Source organism: Python bivittatus, unplaced genomic scaffold (genome assembly GCF_059951505.1).
Source record: "Python bivittatus isolate LINGU-HERP-01145 unplaced genomic scaffold, Pbiv_v1 ctg000690_np1212, whole genome shotgun sequence".
Taxonomy (NCBI): domain Eukaryota; kingdom Metazoa; phylum Chordata; class Lepidosauria; order Squamata; family Pythonidae; genus Python; species Python bivittatus.
The window spans coordinates 2,936,277-2,956,233 of NW_028277096.1; the positions used below are offsets into that span (position 1 = coordinate 2,936,277).

General features: G+C 37.5%; 1 protein-coding gene across 1 annotated transcript; it reads right to left on the reverse strand.

The window, feature by feature from the left end:
* Positions 1–6,281: 6,281 nt before the first annotated feature.
* On the reverse strand, positions 6,282–17,262 carry LOC148214363 (Golgi-associated RAB2 interactor protein 6-like). The gene is made up of 4 exons (XM_088152551.1): positions 17,146–17,262; positions 13,548–13,720; positions 12,341–12,599; positions 6,282–6,518 (listed from the first exon to the last, which is right to left on the reverse strand). The coding sequence occupies exons 1-4, from the start codon at positions 17,260–17,262 to the stop codon at positions 6,282–6,284; spliced, it is 786 nt and encodes a 261-aa protein (XP_088008677.1).
* Between the last annotated feature and the right edge of the window lie 2,695 nt (positions 17,263–19,957).

A 19,957-nucleotide genomic window follows, 5' to 3' on the forward strand; every position in this document is an offset into this window, starting at 1 on the left:
CTGCAACCATGGTTAGACAAACCATGGCTTAATGCAGTGTGTGAACCCAGTCTGCCATGCATTAAATGTGAGGCCATATTTGAACTCAGAAACCAGAATTCAAAGCCAACTTGCCAATGGAAACTGAATGCTGATGGAACCTATTTGGGGGACTGTTTTGGTGGTGACTGTTGAAGCCCAACATGTAGAAGGCCATTAGTACTGGAAGAGGTGCCCAGCTTGTTCAACTTGCTTATGAGTCAAAATTGGCAGATGGGGTCTCTTCTGAGCACCTGGCAAAAGGGCCGTTTCAGTGGTGAGGGCATTTTACATTCTTTAATTTTATTGCTTTGCTTTCTTTTTCTCACACTTGTTTTATTTTTAGCTGTTCTTTTTATTTGTTTAATTGTTGATCTATTTTTATTTTTATTGTCCTTCTTTTTGCTTATCTTGCTGGCAATCACCCTGGGAAGCAAGTGACTGAAGGAATACATACAAAAACTATACACTGTGTGAAAGAAACAGTCAATTCTCACTATTTAATACCATCATAAGCCTACTGTCTATGGCATCGTCCCCACCTCCTTTCTTCTAGAACTCCCATTGCAATCAAAGCTGCAAATATACAACTAGCGTTTTCCTACTTGGCACTTTCCAGATGTGCTAAATTATAAGTCCTAGTCTCACTCCAAGATATAACGAATTGGGGAAGTGGCTTGTGATCATCAGTTTTCAAGGATCAATGAAAGGGATGACTGGATGTCCACCTTTCTGTTATCTTTCATTATGGTCCTAAAGGTTGTTTTGGTCATGTTTTGTTCTGACTGTTTTGTAGTTTAACAGAGAAATGCCTTTTTTTTTTTTACTGAGTTTTCCAATAAAAAATAATTTCTTAAAGTAATTTTAGAATGTTTGCATTCATGCTTGGCTGCATTTTCAGATTACATCCACAGCCTTTCAGGATACATAGATTTATTCATTCAAATCCGGTACATAAAGAAATCTTGGTGAACGGCACAAAGATAGAATGGTTTTTTCAAATCAATGCACATATTAATATCACATAGGGTATATATGTAGAAATGTGCATGGCATACCTCCATCAAACTATACATGTCTGAATCATAGTATTTTTAAATGGATAATACATTGGTGTCATCAAGCAGACAAAGTCAGGTAATATGGAACTCTAAAATCCTTGATGGACATTGTTTTTGTATTTTACTCGCATATCCCCCCAAATTTTTGCTTGGTGAGGGTGAGTAGAGCAGATGCTAAGCTAAATGAGTTTGATTCAGAGGGGCATTGGAGGAACTTGTGTCATTTTCTGAGCAGAGAAAATGAAAAAGTGAAAATGGAGAGGGTTCTTCTACAAACCTGGGAATTTTCGTGATAATGGTGGCTGTGAGGATGAACTTGAAGTCGTAGTAAAACTGCCTGATAGAAAAGTTTCTGTGGTGAATTTCCTAGAAATAATGACAACCAAATTCATGATAATCACTTACCATTTGCTTAGTGCTTCATATGCATTCTCTAGTCATAACTCTTACAACAATCCTGTAAGTCAAAATTATTATCCCCTGTAAGGTATATTGGAGGGATTTGGGGGTGGTGGGTAGAGGGACTGTGGGTAAGAGGAAAAATGGCTTGCCTAAGGCTAGTGAGTTCCTCAGCATAGGTAACATCTGAATCAAGTGTATCTGCAGTGTTTATATGCAACACAAATAAAAAAAAACAGGTGAAGCCACCATCTTTGACTTTTGAACGTACCTTGTGGACACCCCTAATCTGAACCAAGGATAAGACTTTCATATCTGAGCTGCAAAAATAGGGAGAACCTCTAGATGAGGGCTAGATTTTCTGTATCCCTGTGTTGCCTTCTAGTGGCTGCCCAGCATTTTGTAGCCCAGATATGGTAGTTCTAACCAAGATCTTCCTGATTTGCAGCTCACACATATCAGAGAGGTCCAGGAAAATGGAACATAGAAAGCTGCCTTATGTGAGCTTAGAGAATATGTACCTGTCTAGTCTAAAATGTCCACTTTGATCTGCAGTTGCAGTAGTCCACAGGTTTAGGGGCAATTCCACCATTAATTTCCAGATATTCTTTTAACTGGGGCATCTTTTCACGTCAACCAGAAACTTTACCCCAGTCTATGGTATCTCTGTATGGCCAACTTCTGTCTAATTTAGCAAGTTTATTTGGTTCTAAATTTGAGAAACCAAACCAATTATCCTTCTCTCCCCAGGCTAGTTAATTTTTATGGGCTGTATGATTATCTCAAGAGTTTCCTCAAATAACCAAAAGTCAAAATTGTTTATTAAGAGGAAAAGATGTCAACATAATACACAGGTAGTCAATACTATACTGAAGCTAATTCAGAGTTTATCTTGGATATTATGTTCATAGGAATGCTCACACTTTCCTTCCATTATTCTGATTTTTTGAAGAAAGGGAAAATTCCAAATGTAGTTAGTATACTAATTTTACCATGCCTGAAGAGCCATGGACATAAATATCTATATGATTCCTTGAGACAGGTGCTTGGAAAATGTTAATTATTATTTTGATTTTAGATTCAACAGACATTTTAACAAAAAGACTATTGCAATGACTATTACTTTTGAGGATGATTCAGATGGTTCAGTTAGTCCAAAAATAAATGTTCTAGGGTCACTCTCATTGATTAGCCTGCTTCCTTCTCTCTCCCCAGATATTGGAACAGTTCCCAGTATGTTTAAAAGGTGCCAGCTTGTGGAAGTCTGGACTAAGTGAGGCTAGTGCTCCAAGAATTCATTGCTGGTTACCAGTTTCTTTCCCAGTTAAACAACATCTAACTTCAAATGGTGGAATTGTCTCTTAAATCTGGAAGCACCTCCTTCAGTATCGTCCTACTGTTTATTGTTGTTTGACAAATTTATATGTTGCATAATCCCAACTCTCTGGGTGGCTTCAACAGCATCTGCAAGGGGTGGAGGGTGGGAGTCAAAATCTACAAGATGGCAGGCACAGTGTCATGAGTGAAGCCCTGCCACTTTTGTACATGCGGTGAAGTTGATCATAACACTGTGCCCACCATCTTGCAGATGCCTTCTTCCTCGGGCTGAGACAGAGGGACTGGCCCAAGGTCACCCAGCTGGCTTTGTGCCTAAGGCAGGGCTAGAACTCACAGTCGCCCAGTTTCTAGCCTGATGCTTTAACCACACCACCAAGCTGGCTCAATCTTTCAATGTATATAAACATTAAAAATCACACATGTAAAAATTTGAAAAGCAGCAGGCCTTGCCCTGAGACTTTAGGATGTGGTTTTATACAGGTCGCTTTCCTTGCGTGAGTTGAAATTGAAACCTGTATGAGTTTTTTGTGCACTGAGTAGCACTTCTCTTTGGTGCTTCAGGGAGCAGTCTCCGACAGAAGTAATTTTTAGGGTTAGGATAAGACAATGCATTTCTAAAAGACGATTATGTTATTGTCAGTCCCCACCCCCCATCCCCACCCCTTCTACACAATGGAATATTGTGCTGCTCTTGGTATTCAATTGTTATTATTTTACTATTTGTATTGGCTTGGAAATGTTCTGTTAGTACTACTGTTAATAAGAAAATATAGTACTGATTTATCCCATGTCATGTTATAGCAAGCCACTCCCCACTTAAGAGCCCCAATCTGCAATGGGAGGTTAAGAACACCTCTTAGTTAATCTTACAGGTTTATTGTAAGTTTTCCAACAAGATAATGCTTGTGAACTGCTATACAAATGCTAAGTTCTTATATGGGACTTGCCACTGATTTTGAAATCCAGGTATTGCAAGTATTTCAATGAAAAATTCTCTACCAGTGTTGCTTTTTAAATGCCTAGAACAGTGAGACTGAAGCTTGCTAACAGATGTTTTCACTAAATAGACAAGATTATAGCTACCGTACTGAACATAAGAGGGGGTGTGAAAGACCTTAATGAATTTGTTAGGGCTTGGACTTTTTTATACCACACTAGAATAACAGACTTAAGTTTAACTGCATTGGAGCTCAAGTATGTAATTTAATTTTATATAATGCATTCAGGTTAAATTATAGTCTCTTTATTGATTATTGTTTAAGTACCATATTGGTTTATGTTTTTTTAAATGTCCTGCAGGGCAATCTTAATATGTTTGCTAAGAACTAATCCTGCTCTTCTTAGTAGAGCTTAGTTTATTATTTCCCTAGTACAGTGTTTCTCAATCTGATCCCCTCCAGATCTACTGGGATTTCAGTTCCCATACTTCCCAACCAGAGTGAAGCACATTAGGTTAGGAAACTTTGTCTTTAAGGACTCCAGTCTCTCATTTTTTTAAAAAAAAGTTGGAGGTTTTTGTTAATTTATTTTTTTATGTAAAACCACATTCCCTCTACCACAAAGAAGGCTGAAGTGACATAGCTTCCATCTCTCCTACTCTACCAAAAACTGCTTCTTTAAAATAACTGCATCCTTATCATCCATATATGCATACAGAGAAGTTAATGTCTTCCAGCTGTCAACATCAGCCAGGACAAGAAAAAGTCCAACTTCCATTGGACAGAGAATGTCATTTTCTCCCTTTTGGCTACAGCAGCCAAACAGTCTTAAATTAATTTAATGAATATGAGAAGAGATTGCCGACAGCTGCAGTTACTAGATGCATCTGAACAGGTCATTTTTATTTACAAAGTTTTTTGCCAATGCATCCTAAAGAACTATAGGTGACCTAACTGCTGGGTTGAAGGCAATATAGTTTAGATATACTGTAGCTTTTTGATACTGGAATAAATAAAAACTGACTGTTTCCCATGAAGCTATGATTAGTAAATTGCAACACACCTGCTTCTGTTGGTCTGGAGAAAAGTACTACGCTTGACAACATTGAGGGAAATGAAAGAAAGGGAAGGCAACAAATAAATGGATGGATAGGATCAGGGAGATCACTGGAATGCCCTTGGAAGATGGGCTTACTAACAGTCTTTCAGCACCTTGGACAAGTCTACCAAGCTGAACTACAGTATTCAATTCCCATGCAGCACTGATACCCATTTTTGTGTAGCCATTCAGATGAGATCAGTGTGAAACCAATACTTCTAAGTAGTCATTACTTTCTTCCCATTTCATCATCTTCAAATTCTCAGTCAACACTTGCTGGAGGGTACACATGCAGCAAGAAAAGACAAACATGGGAACTTACAAACATGTTTGTAGGATGAAACAATCCTGTTCAGGAGGTCAGACAGATGGACCCTCTTCTGTGATTTTATTCTCCACTCCAAGGAGGCATTCTACATGCCTTATCCTAGAGATGTTCATATCTCATGGGTCTGCTTAATGATCTCCTCTCTTTTAAAAAGGGGATCAGAGGATCAGTTTGCTTCTGGTGTACTGAATGATGGTTTGTATAGCAACCCTCAGTAGTCAGTGCTTCAGACGTATTATCTTGTTATCCTTTCAACAGCCCTGTAAAATAGATTATTCCTACACTTCCCGAGCTGCAGAGAGGGGACTGAGGCTAAGTGGCTTTCCTAAAGCCATTTGCAAAGATCAAAGCAGAGCTGACAATTGTACTGAGAACCTCTGAAGTCATTGTTCAGCTAGCCCCTGACATTTCTGTTCAAAGTCCACCCTTTTTTCCACTGGTTGAACAGTATCTGTGGGGCAACTGTGAAAAATGAATGCATCATATCTCTCTCTACTTGAAGAGATCTGAAATTCAATTGATGATGAAGTTATGAGTGGATTTTTAATTAAATGACAAGTAACCAGTATGCATTTGCAACCAGTATGCTAAAGTAGGTAGAGATAATCTTTGGTCCCTCACATCTGAACCTAATGACTGTGTTCACACAACAAGCCTAATCAGGTCAAATGAAGATTAAAACTATTAAAACATTTGCAAAGCATGCAAAACCTGGTTATTTATTAAACTAGGCTAGGGTGTTTTTTTGTGGCTTAGCATGTTGTGGAAACCCAGGCCACTGAATTAATATACAGTTCAATGTAGCATGCAAAACTTAAAATTAACCAGAATTAATGCAGTAATGCAGAAATTTATAATAAATTTCTCCCTATCATTTGGCAGTAGGAGACAAGTGGTGAATGTTTTTATATGGAAGAGTTTGGTTGCCTGTGTTGCTCTAACATCCAGACAGAGAATTTTGATTTTTCTCTCCTTCCTGGACTTGTGTTAAGATATCAAAGTACTATCAAAGAACAGTAAGATCTTCTTCACTATTTGGCAGGATGATCCATATGACTAATTTAACAAATGGCTACAGATGCTTCCTTTCTTCTCCAGGCTTACCTGGAGGTTCTTGGAGTTGCATTGGTGCTCCCCTTATAGGTCTCAAAGCTCTCTGACTTCATAAAATCTTTCATTTCACTATAGGTCATTTTAGGTTTCTCCCGAAGTCTTTGCTGCTCATCATCAGTATATTCTTCATCATGGAAGTTCCAGTTCTGATGAGACATTTTTGCTGCCTCTGCCAATTGCACTACTGATTTTTGCTCTGGCTCCTTCTGCTTTAGCTCTTGCACCTTTGAAAGTGAAGAACCTTTAACATCTTCATAGAATCCTTCCTGGAATCCTTCTGGGAATCCTTCTGGGAATCTTTCTTGGAATCCTTCTGGGAATTCTTTTGGAAATCCTTTTTGGAATTCTTCTGGGAATCCTTTTTGGAATCCTTCTGGGAATCCTTCTTGGAATCCTTCCTGGAATCCTTCTTGGATTCCTTCCTGTAATTTTTCTTGGACTCCTTCCTGTAATTTTTCTTGGACTCCTTCCTTGAATCCTACCTGGTATCCTTCCTGGAAATTGAGGAAGCAAATAAGAAATAAAAAGATAGTCACATATACCAGAAAAGACTGGAGTGATCCATACTGCTAGACACTTGCTGGGCCTAGATGCACCCTAACCTGCCTACCCTAGTAAGCCGTAACAAAAGCATCCCTAGCTGGAATTTTCCTGGGGATCTAGTAAGGAATTTCAGTTTTAACAGATTAGCTTTTACTTAGATATTTCTGAATATTTAATGCAATACTTTTATGGTGTTACCTTCCTTCTCCTAAGATTGGGGTGACTGTAATAGAATAGGATGGATTGAGGCAAGGGTAGAACTTTAAATAAACATATATAAGTAAAGAGTCACCTAAAATAAGAGCAATGCCAGAATTCAGTTTATTTACAGTATGCTTTTTAAAAATACATTTCTTGCATAGTTCAATTATTAATTATTACTCAGGCTTCTTTTCCACTTCAGTTGCAAACCAACATTAGGTGGTATACACTCCAGTCCAATCATACAATACAACATAGTATTAAATATATAATCAAAGCACATCATGCTGGGGAAAATCATACCCATCACTTACTGTGGCTGGAATCCCAACTTTTAAATCAGATCCCAAAATCTTCTTGGAAAAGCCAGATCTTAATAGCTTTTCTAAATCCCAATTGGGCTAGTGCTGACCTGATCCTAGGGAATGCTGTTCCACAGAAGGGGGCAGCACTAGAAAAGACCCATCTTGTGACCCATTCTTTTATAGTAGGGACCCAAAGGAAGCCTTCCTTGTCCAGATCTTGTTGGATGAGCAGATACTGCTGGAAGTAAAGGATCCCAAAGACATCCATGTCCTGAGCCATGTTCGGCTTTAAAGGTGACAGCTAACACCTTAAATTGCAGTCAGAGGCCAACGGGTAAGCAATTAAATGTACTAAAATCTGATTATAGGAAACTGATTTGTATTTTGGCATAAATTAGTCCACAGCCAAATGACGAAGTGCTATCCCTCAGCCCCCTTTTGCTGTAGTAGCCAGGCCAGCAACTGATGCTGTCCTTATTGTTTGAATGTCACACAAGTTAAGAAAAGTGATTGGTGAATTTGCTGAGATGGATTTCCTTCCCACAAAGCATTATTTATAGATGGAAACATCAATCACTCTCCCAAATATAGGAAGGGGCAGGATTGGGTGACATGCTTGAAATGGTGTGTTCATCTATCTGGCTTGTCAACCTAACAGGTCACAGACATAGAGCTGTTTGCTTTTATAGGACATTAGTCAAATTATTTCTGAACATGTTTAGTGTTCTTCTGAAAGAATGTTAAAGAATGTCTTCACTGACAGGTTAGAGGGATGGTGAAGGGTGAACTAGAAGGGAGTGACTGGTAGCAAGCATGTTCCATCCTTGACTAATGCTAGAAGGGAGTCAAATTCTGTTCCTGGGAGAGATGAACAAAGAACACTGAGAGTGCATGCCAAGTGTATATAATCTGAGCAGGATCACCCAAGGTATGAGGATCATCCTAGCTGCCCAGCTGAAGCAAGCAGGTGCCTATATCAGGCAGCAGCAATATAGAAAGTTTCTGAAGGCAGATGATCACTTTAGTGACAATGGTAAAGTCATCATTTCATATTACATGTAAGAAGGTAATAGTAAACCTGTATTTTGTCAAGAAAATAACATGAATAGAACATTTAATTTGATTTATTATATAGTGCTGGATGATGGGCTCTTCAGGTCAGATTACACTCAACATGCTATTGAGAAAGAGCTGAATATCTCTTGGAGTACTGATGGTGTGCATGACATGGCTAGACGTCCTTTGGGATGTCTACTTGCTGATGTTGCTATACAGGAAAAGAAAATCCAAAGCTGCGAAGACAGAATTGCTGTGGGAATATGGCATGTAAGAAGCATGTACATGAGAAAACTCAGTGCAGCAAAAGATGAAATGAATTGACTACAGATCGACCTCTTAAGCATCTGAAAATTGAGATAGACTGGAATTGGACACTTTCAGTCAGAAGATCACACTATTTACTATTCAGGACATGAAAAACAAAGAAAGAACAGTGTTGCTTTCATAGTTAGGAAGGGTATAGCAAGAACAGTACATGGCTCCAATGCAATCAATGACTGAATAATATCAATTAGACTTTGTGGACAACCCTTAATATGATGCTTATCCAAATTTATGCTCCAACCATTGATGCAGAATAAGAGAACATTGATGAGTTTTATGGTCAGGTTCAGTTTGAAATTGACAGAACAGGCAAGCAAGATGTGCTACTTGTGGTTGGAGACTGGAGTGTCAAAGTTGGAAATACTAAGGAGGAAAATGTCTAGAAAACCAAAATGAACAGAATTACTTATCAGTATCTGCTAATTCAGTGATTTCTTCATTGTTAATACAGTCTCCAAACAATCAAAACTATATACATGGACTATATACATGAACATCACCAGATGAAGTATACAGAAATAAAATTGACTATATTATTGGTATAAGGAAGTGGAATAGCTTAGTTATAACAGCAAAGATGTGGCCAAGGCTAACTGTGGAACAGACCATGAATTGTTCATGTGCAAGTTCCAAGTGAAGCTAAAGTGGAAGAAGAAAGCCAACCAGTTTCCATGATATAATCTTGAACATATGCCCACCATTTTCAAGGAGAACTTCAAGAATCACTTTGAAATCCTGAATCTCATTGATCAGGAATCAGAGGAACTGTTGAATTAACTTAAAGAAGTTGTCAAGGATGAATGTGAAAAGGGACTGCCAAAGATCAAGAAATAGAAGAAAGCAAACTAGATGTCAGAACAAACTGTGGAAATTGCCAAGAAGATAAGAAAAACCAGGCAAGAAGGACAAGGATCTCAGGAAGGAACTTAACAAAGAATTTCAGAGAGCTGCTAGAAGAGACAAGAAGCACATTGTAAACACATTAAACACAGTGCTTACATGTAAACAATGTCTGTAAACACACTGAAGATGGAAACAGACACGGAAAAACAAGGAAAGTCATCCAAAAGATCTCCAAACTCAGAAGGAGGTTCCAACCTCGAATTGATATGCTAAAGGACACTAGTGGACGGATAGTAACTGATTCAAAGAAAATCAAACAAAAATGGAAGGAATATACTAAAATTCTGTTCAGGAGAGTTTCAAGATACCTTACAATATATTCCTCACTTACAAGAACCTCTAGTATTAGAAGTTGAAGTTAGATCAGCACTCCAGTCCTTAGCAAGTTGGAAAGCTACTGGAACTGATAGAATATCTATAGAAATATGGCAAGCAATCAAAGAAGAATTAGTAAAGATTCTAAGCAAGCTAAGCCAGCAAATCTGGAGAACAACATAGCGGCCAATGGATTGGGAGGGGTCAATCTGCATACCAATGTAGAAGAAAGGAGACTTAACAGACTGTGCAAACTGTCGTACAATATCCTTATTGAAGGCCATGCTCAGGGAGATAAGTGTTTCCTTAGCCCCCAACAGGAGCGTGGGAAGTTTAAGAAGATGAGACTGGCACCACCCTAAGGAATTCACGGTGTTGTGGCTTGCTGGCTTGGGAACTTAGGTTCAGTCTGGAGAGATTTCCGTCTTGAGGTGGAAGCTAATAAACGCAACAGAACTATATTTGCACTGTCTCGTGGAGTTCTTTGGCCTGAACCTGACATCAGTCTCTCCAGACTGAACCTAAGTTCCCAAGCCAGCAAGCTACAACACTGTGAATTCCTTAGGGTGGTGCCAGTCTCATCTTCTTAAACTTCCCACGCTCCTGTTGAGGGCTAAGGAAATGCTTATCTCCCTGAGCGTGGCCTTCATAAGCCCATTCCATCACAATAAGTCATGAAACCACAGTATGGACAGATCACAGAGAAACAGATTGACTCCAGGTTGGCAAGGGAGTGAGACAAGGCTGTATACTCCTCACTTATTTATTCAAACTGTGCACTTATTATTCAACCTGTATGTAGAATATATATTGAGAGAAGCTTGATTGGAAGAAGATAAGCATGGCTTTGAAACTGGAGGAAGAAACATCATCAACCTGCACTGTGCTGATGACACTACTCTGATAGCTGAAAATGCAAATCATCTGCAAGCTCTAATAATGAAAGTCAAAAAGTACAGTGGAAAAAATGTTAAAAAGACCAAACTAATGCAACCAGCCTTAGAACTGACAATGGAGATATTAAAGTGGTGGATACTTTTTGCCTTTTAGGATCAAATGTCAATAGTAAAGGAATCAGCAAGAAATCAAGAAATATGCCTCACAGTAGCACTTGGTAGGGTAGTTAAGAAATGGACAGAAAATATTGATGGTTTTGAACTTTAGTGTTGGAAAAGATTCCTGAGAATACAGACAATCCAGAGTTCTCACATACAAACAAATGGATCATTGAACAAATCAACCCAGAGTTCTCACTTGAGGCACAAATGACCAGGCTCAAAAATTATGTACTTCAGAGACATTATGTGAAGACCTAGCTCTCTGGAGATGTCTATAATGCTGGGAAAAGTGGAAAGAAAGAAAAGAAGAGAACGACCAGCAGCATAGTAGATGGACTCAATTGCAGCAGTGATGGGTATATTGTTGTAAGACCTGAAAAACCAGGTTGGGGATAAATCCTCTAGGAGAAAATCTATTTATGTGGTCATTAAGAGTTGACTCTGACTTGATGGCACAGCCCTAACCCCCCACTGTAACAGGACGAGAAAATGGAAGAGGGCTTTGCTGCCATAAATGGTCGGTATACTGGTGCCTCATTTGAAAGCAAAACATTTGCTGGAATTCTTGTATTGTAACTTTCACCTCTCTTCTAATAAATACTATCGATCAGAATGTTGAGAGACTTTTTCTTTTCAGGACATCAACTATGCCCTGTCCAGTTTGATAGGAGAAAAGATTGACAGGTGATCAATTGGACATTATTCTTTCCACAGAAAGGGCTTTCTCCTATGCCAAGCCTACACTATACATTGCAACCTCTCTGGAGCTATGATTGACTCCCATTGCTTTAATTTTTAAAAAGATGTTAGAACATATTTTTTAAGCTAACCTTCTAAATTATTTTAACGTTTTGATTGACACATATTGTTTTTTATTTCCTGATTTTCTCATTTTTAAATGTAATTTAAAAGGTTTGAATACTTTTAAATGGAGTTACTTTTAATGAAGAAGTGCTCTATTTTTTAAAATTAAATAAATATAACAAAGAAACAGTTGTTGATATGTCATTATAACAGTGAACAATTACAAATCTGTATATGCTTATCTAATTCAAAAAATTTCCAGCAGAAGAATCTTAGATTAATAATTTATCTGTATCTGGCTGAATTATTGGACAGCATTTACACTTATCTAAAAATGCTGTCCAATAATTCAGCAGATATAGATAAATTATTAATCTAAGATTCTTCTGCTGGAAATATTGTGAACTGAATTTAGATTTTTGTTTAATTCTTGACCCAGATTTAAGGCATTGTTTTCATAACCCATTATCCCACCACATTTTCATTGCCTTACGGCTAGGGGGCCAAATTGTGTAAGTCCATATTTGTTCTTACAATTTCCTCCTCACTTGGTATAACCTGAATGCTTAGGCTGTCAATCACTGTGCAGGAGGTGGGCTGAGGACTCAGGTAGCAAGATGGAGGATGATGAAGAAGATAGACTAGTGATAACCAGCGTTCAAACAGAGCCTCCTCCTCCTCAGTAGATGCCCGAAACTGTAGGTAATAAGAGCGTCCATTGATCAGCTGGATTTTGATGAGCTGCTTCCTGGGGTTGTAGATGGAGATCCGTACAAACTTCAAAGGGAGGAGTCTGAAATTACAGCAGAGAGGTAAAAGCATAGAACCTTTCCATCCAAGCACACAAAGAACTGTGTATATATTTGCCCGTTATTTAACAATATTAATATGATAACATAACAATGGTGCAAACGAACAAAAAATGTCAAATTCATCTATGATATGCTATTAACAAACCATATTGTCTGAACAGTGTATGCAGTTCATATATAATTTAAAAGTAAAAATTTATATATATTTTACATTGGCTAACTTTTGAAAAGTGGCTGAAAATTGCAATTGGTTCAAAATGTTGATAGGATATTCCCATGGAAAGAAATGCAACTCGCTTATCTCCAAACATTGTTTAGACTACAAAAACAGGCCATCTGCATTTATTTTTGTTAGTTTGCACGTATACTGCTAGTTATTGCCACCTATTGGCGTCTGTATGCTAGTTACCCAATGGGGAGGTGCATAGTGTGAATACAATTGTGGGTGATTGTATGCCTCACTTCTTAGTGAGGGCTGAATGCTTCCTTCTTTGGAGAAAATGTATTTTAGTGTCCCCTGGAGAAGACTTGCCTTCTTGTTTGGAAGTTGTACTATATAGCTTCTCTAACTCCTCTCTGTGTAAAAGAATGATAACAATCTGATACTCTTAATAGTCATCATAAAATCACTTAGTATCACTTGGGTGGTAAGCTGGGTAGCAATATATAGTCATGCAGATCTGGATCAATACCTGGGACTCTTTAGTTGTGTTATATTACAACTCCTATCTTCTCCCAGTCAGCATGTGATCTGCAGATAGTGAGAGCTATAATTCAACACATCTAGAGGGGTCCAGTTTACAGAAGACTGCCCAAATGGTAATCTCTTTATTTCTTCTCATCTATAGTATTATAATCCTGTTAATTTTTATCCAGCTATTAGAAAATATACTCTGAATAGGTGCAGTTGGATCATTTCTGTAACTTACCTGGTAAGTCTCAGTTCCTCTGCTTGTGAGCCTGGGGAGGAGACCTGTTCAGTAACAGGACGAGCAATAAACATCAGATTGGGCAATGGCAGCTTGCTGTTCGTGGAAGCAATACCTATTATGGCTTCATTGCAGTGATTGTGGATGAAGACATGTCTGCCTCTTCTTGTGACCTGGGATGAAGGAAACCAAAAGCAGAACTTAAAGATCATATTTCAAGTGAAGCTTCACTAGCTTAACCAAAATGCCCACCATTCTTTTTTTCTTCACTAAGATCAACATAAGTTTTTTTCAAGAAAGAACACAAACAAGCAGTGTATGTTTGGAAGGGATAATTAATAGCTCCACTGAAGTAATTTGTTCTACATTACTAGTATTCAGATGTATGCTATATATTGTTTCTTTTGCACCATCAAAAGATCTAAAGAGCTGGGTTTACTCAACATGCTAAATTTTAAAGCTGGGTTTACAGCACATAATTGCTAAGTTCCTCTAACATGCTACACCCAACAATTTAACTACATTATATCTTAAGCGTGATGTCCTGTTTTGCACAATATATTAAGTCCATGGCTAAATCCCTACAACGCCCTGAAGCATGAACTATCTTAACTCCACTTTAACCTAATCTAGAAAATTGCATGGACCCAACTGACATTTGCCTGATGAAGCAACATTTTTTCCCATATAACATCCTCTGAGTGGGAAGTGCTCTGAACTGGGCTCAGTGTCAAGTGTGGTAACCATTATTGCCAGTGCAAATGTTTTATTTAGATTCTGTTAAATTAGGTTTAGCTACTGGTGACTGCAGGGCAAACTTATGTCATCTTGACCTCTCCTTAGCAATAATTCAAAACTCTTCCAAGGTCATTTCAGTAATCTCTTTGATCAATCTATCCACATTCATTATCCTCACTTCTTTCTACTTCTCTCAATCTTGCCAAGCATAGTCATTTGATTTAGTCCATCACCAGCTTGCATCACATGGGCAAAGTAAGTGAGTTTCTGCTTGCTGATCTTTGCTTCAGAGGAGCAGCAAGCCTTTATCTGGTACAGAATTGTTTGCTTCCTCAGGTCTACAGTACTCTTAGTAACTATCTCCAAATCCATAACATGGACCATTTGCTTTCTTTCATTCTTTGTCAGTGTCCAACAGTCATAGCCATACGTTACTACGGAGAGACTATTGCTTTAACTATTATGGCCTTCCCGAAGTCTCACTTACTTTCCAATTCTGAACCATTTTGCTTATCCAAACTCAGCTTTTATGTAAGTTCTTGTTCATAATAAAGATTCCTCAGAAAAATAATCAGTTGTTCTGGTATATCCATTAGCCTGTTCTACATTCAAAAGCCGTTATAATCCATGAGCAAATATTAACCTGCTTTTCATATTATTTTGCTCTGTCCATCATCTATCTTGCATTAGTTATCTGATTTCATGTTCCTCTGTTGCTGCAGAAACATATCTGTTCATTTGGCATTTCTTTCTCCCTGTATGGCTCCATTCTTCTTTGTAAGACCTTAAGCAAAACTCTGATTGCAAGAGGAATTAGTGCAGTCGCTTGGTAATCGGGGCATTCTCTTGCCTATAGGTATGTACACACATTTTTCCAATTTCCAGGCTATGCAACCTTGTTTTATATTTGTTTGCATATAATTGTTAGCACTTTAAGACTTTCAACAGGTAATAGGTTCTCACCTGTTGAGATGCAAATACATGTGGTTATGTAGCAAAACCCTAATATAATCTGGCCAGTGTTGAGGAGTACTAACCACATCCTTCAGCAGTAATTGAATTCTCTATAGATTTTGCAGGAACAAAAATCTTCTCACACCCACTCCACATACTGTAAAAGGGAAAGAAAGGGTGGGAAAAGGAAGATTGGGGACTTCATTGAAGTGAAGAGTTAGCTCTCTAAACATTGATTTGTCTGGATTACTGCGGAGGACCTCCAAATGCTCCATCTAGCATTTCTCATACAGGATCTGGCTTCGGAGCTAGGAGGAGGAATGAGGCATAAGTTCCGCCCAGTAGGTAAATGGAGCCTCAGGATCTAAAACAAAACAAAAATTAGCTCTGCATTGATTTTGGTGATACCACAGCAGAGTGGGAAAATAAATCCTAGCTGTTCTCAGACTGGTCCACAATCTTCCTGTGGTAATGCTGTTGTTTTCACCCATCAAAACCTTGTGCTTTTCATGGGAAAGGGGACCAACCATTGTGCAAGGTAAGCTACTGAGGAGGCATCCATGATGTTCTCTGAGCTTGGTTGTTTGCTTGCAGACATTTCATTAGAAGTGAATATGTGTAGCTCAGGGTTGAACTGTGGAGTCCTTGGGGTTCTCTGAGCTTGGTTGTTTTCTTGCAAACGTTTCATTACCCAGCTAGGTAACATCTTCAGTGCTAGAGTGGAATAGGGTTTGTCCCATTCCATTCTAGCACTGAAGATGTTACCTAGACAGGTAATGAAATGTTTGTAAGAAAACAACCAAGCTCAGAGAACCCCAAGGACTTCACAGACATTTCATTACCCGACTAGGTAACATCATCAGTGCTAGTGAGTGTGGGGTTTAATCCCTGTTTATATACAGGAGCTTGCCCTGCCAGTGTTGATGGGGGTGTGGTTTTCTTCTTGGTAGTTCCTTGATTAGGATATTGTTGTTAATCCCCACTTATCTGGGTGCAGACTGCTGGAGAGGACGTGTCCTGGTCCAGGAAAAAACCACACCCCACCAACACTGGCAGGGCAAGCTCCTGTATATAAACAGGGAGCAAACCCCACACTCACTAGCACTGATGATGTTACCTAGTTGGGTAATGAAATATCTACAAGCAAACAACCAAGCTCAGAGAGCACCATGGACTCCACAGTTCAACCCTGAACTACATATGTTCTCTTCTGTTGGTACTGAGGAGGATGTAGAGAGCACCTTGACTACTGAAGGAAGTAGGAAATCTCAGGATCTGGGAAATGGGCAGGGTAGGAGTTCCCACCAATATGAAATGACCTGCCCCTGTTTGAAGCATTTCTTTCAGAACAGAAAGTGAGTCAGTAAATAATAAGCTTAACTTCTCAAGCCCCATGCAAACCATTGAGAGTTGTGAGTACACAAAGGACTGCATTAATTTCAGATCAGTGTAATCCCAGTATGTGAAAGAAACTTAAGTCCAATATGGCATGTTGATGCAGTGACTATCAGGGGTTGGGCTCAGGTTCAAATATGTCTGATAAGTTTAACAAGAATTTTAGGAAGATAAAAAGGAGATTCATATATCCTGCCTGAGTTCCTTTGAAATATAAAAATAGCACCCAAGTAACTAATCATCTATTGAACCAAGTCAAGAACAGTTTTGCCAACTTATCCATTGTTCACATAGACCCAAGATCTATTTACATTTCTTTAATGTCCTTCCAAATGGCAGCACTCCATGAAGAACCTGGGGATTTTAGAGCAATCTTTTCCAGTATGTTCTCTCTTAGGTGTATTATACTCCAGCTTCCACCACCAACTAGTCACATTGGATGGGGATGGTGGAAATTGCAGTAGAACACAACCAGAAGATTCCAGATTGGGAGAGGCTGACTAGTTCTTACCTGGACAAAGCTGCTTTCAAACATTGCAACAGATTGAAATGAAGGGTATTCTCCTTTCCCAAGGTACTTCTGCAGAACTGCCTTGCTAGAGGTTTGGACCAGAGAAGTGAAATCCATGTTCTGCTCAGTCCTGGGAAAGAGATCCAGGACTGGGCTATCTACAAATAAGATATCAGAGCCTTAAACAATCGTCCTATGTACAATGATTCTACTTATCTAGCTGAAGACAGAGTTCTTGTCCACACTCTTTTTATTCTTTATATTTTATATAAAATAAAACAACTCATCAAAAGAGATAGTCAACAAGCGTAGTACTAGTATATGATATTAAAGGAGTAAATATTTGACCAGAGTACTCTATAGTCTTGAAGAATCTTATACTTATTATCTTTAATAAAATTTATGAAAGGATGGCACATATTATAAAACCTTATGGGTCTGTGTATCCTTTAAAACATTCTATTTTATTTGTTAATTTTTCCATAGATACCACTTACCATATTTTATTTTACCATATGCCAAGTGATATAAGTGGGCAGGGAATCTGATTTCCAGCACTGAATTGTTGTCAATCTGACTGATACAAGCAGGGTAATTAACGTGTCTTTTGATATAGTTCTTAACTAGTCTCAGAACAGATAGACAACAAATATAATTTTACTTCTGCTACAAACGGTTTGAAGATAATACAGCTAATTTCCTCACTTGATTTATTGCAGAATTTTATTTTATTTTATTTTATTTTATTTTATTTTATTTTATTTTATTTTATTTTAGGGCATCTCCATCAAATGTATAAAATAGTTCCTTTTTGTCCATAGCATTTTCAATTTAGGATTTCAACTAAGTTTCTGTGAATTTATTAAGATGTACTGGAATATAATGCCATTTATAAATTAGAGAGAATTTATAAGAGAACTCTCTAATAAATGTAGGAATGGCTCAGAAAGTTTTTTATCTGACATATTCTTTCCCACATTGATCAGTCAATAGTTACTTTTTGATCTGCCTCCCAAATTACTTTAAGGATTTGTTTAGGATGATGTACAATTATATTAAGAAAAGTGTAAATTTTAAGAACTGTTCCTCTTGGATTATCTAAGATATCTAAATATATTTTTTTCAAAAATATTTAATTTTCTGATAGCTATTTCACCCATCCCAAGAGACGTAGTTAAAAAATGAATTCTAAGTATTTGAAACCACAGACAGTAAATATCTCATTTTTTTCCTATTAATTCTGTTTCAAAGCTTCTACATTGTCATTCTTTTATTGTTAAGGTAAGAAACATACCTTGCAAATAAGAATAGCTTCACAATGGAATTAAAAAAAAAGATACTGTAAAAATTAAAATGTTAGGCCACCTATTCCAGATTTTCAAAGAACAATTAACAGTTACATTAATATGTAACTTTTTTTTAGGAGAAAAAATATATTTTGGACAGTTTATGCAAAGACCCCACATTCTTGAAGAGGATGACTAGTGGCAAGGTAGATGAACTCAGTTACAGTGGAAATGGGTGCACTGCTGGAAGACCTGAAGGGCCAGGTTGAAGTCAGATCACCCTCTATTACTTGCTAAAAGTTGACATCAATGTGATGGCACATAATTTCATTCATTCATTCATTCATTCATTCATTCATTCATTCATTCATTCATTCATCATATTTCCTGTATATAGCTGCCCATCTCACACAAAGCAACTCTAGGTGGTGTACAATGATTAAATAAAAAAGCAAATAGATAAAAACAATCATTATAAAAGATAAAAAAGTGATTATTAAAATATAATAACATCAAAAAGTTTTAAAAAATTAAATTTTAAAATATATAATTAAGTTTTGGAATAATTAATAGAAAAACTATACTGAGCCATATAGCTCTCTTAAATGGATTACAACTGGAAAGCATTAAGGCTATATTTTCTGCAAAGGTGTTTACCAACTGAGAATTTCAATCTGTAGTATAACCTGTAGTTTCTGCATTGTTTTCTAATGTAAAAGCCAAAGGTTCCAAACAAAGTATAAATAACAGTGAACAATGATCACCCTTGTTCAGTATCACTAGCAATTCTAATTATGTTGAATCTCTTTCATTAACTCTAATCCTAGTAAATGATTTAGAATATTATTTATTTATTATATTAAGATGGTTCCATAATAATCAAAGAGCACAAATTAAGACAATCGGTTGATATGCACAGAGAGGGAGATGTTTGGTGATTTTACTATGAACTATTTATTTAATAGCCTTCTGATGAGATCTGAATTTTGTCTACCCTTCAAAACCAAACTGATCAGAAATAAATGAATTGAGATGAGTTGCTAATATAGAGATAACTAATTTTATATTTTGATTTAATAATGAAATGAATCTCTAATGATATAGAACTTCCATTCTATCTTTGCTGTGTTTAGACCAGTGTTTCTCAACCTTGGCAACTTGAAGATGTGTGGACTTCAATTTTCAGAATTCTGGGAGTTGAAGTCCACACATCTTCAAGCTTCCAAGGTTGAGAAACACTGGTTTAAACAGAACAGAAATTCAAAAATGTAGCCATGAATTGGGAATAGGACCTCCATCTGTTAATACTATTGAAAAGAATTTCTATTAAAGCAGTCGTACTATGTATGAATATTATCTATTTTTTATTTAAAACATTTGTATAGCCACCTATCTTAAACCAAACTCTGGGTGGCTTACAACCAAAAGTGAAACAACATATACATAACAAAAAAGCCAAAAACAATAAATGCAATAACCAAAGAACAGAAAGCCTGGCACTAAAGCCACACTTCCCTGATGCAACC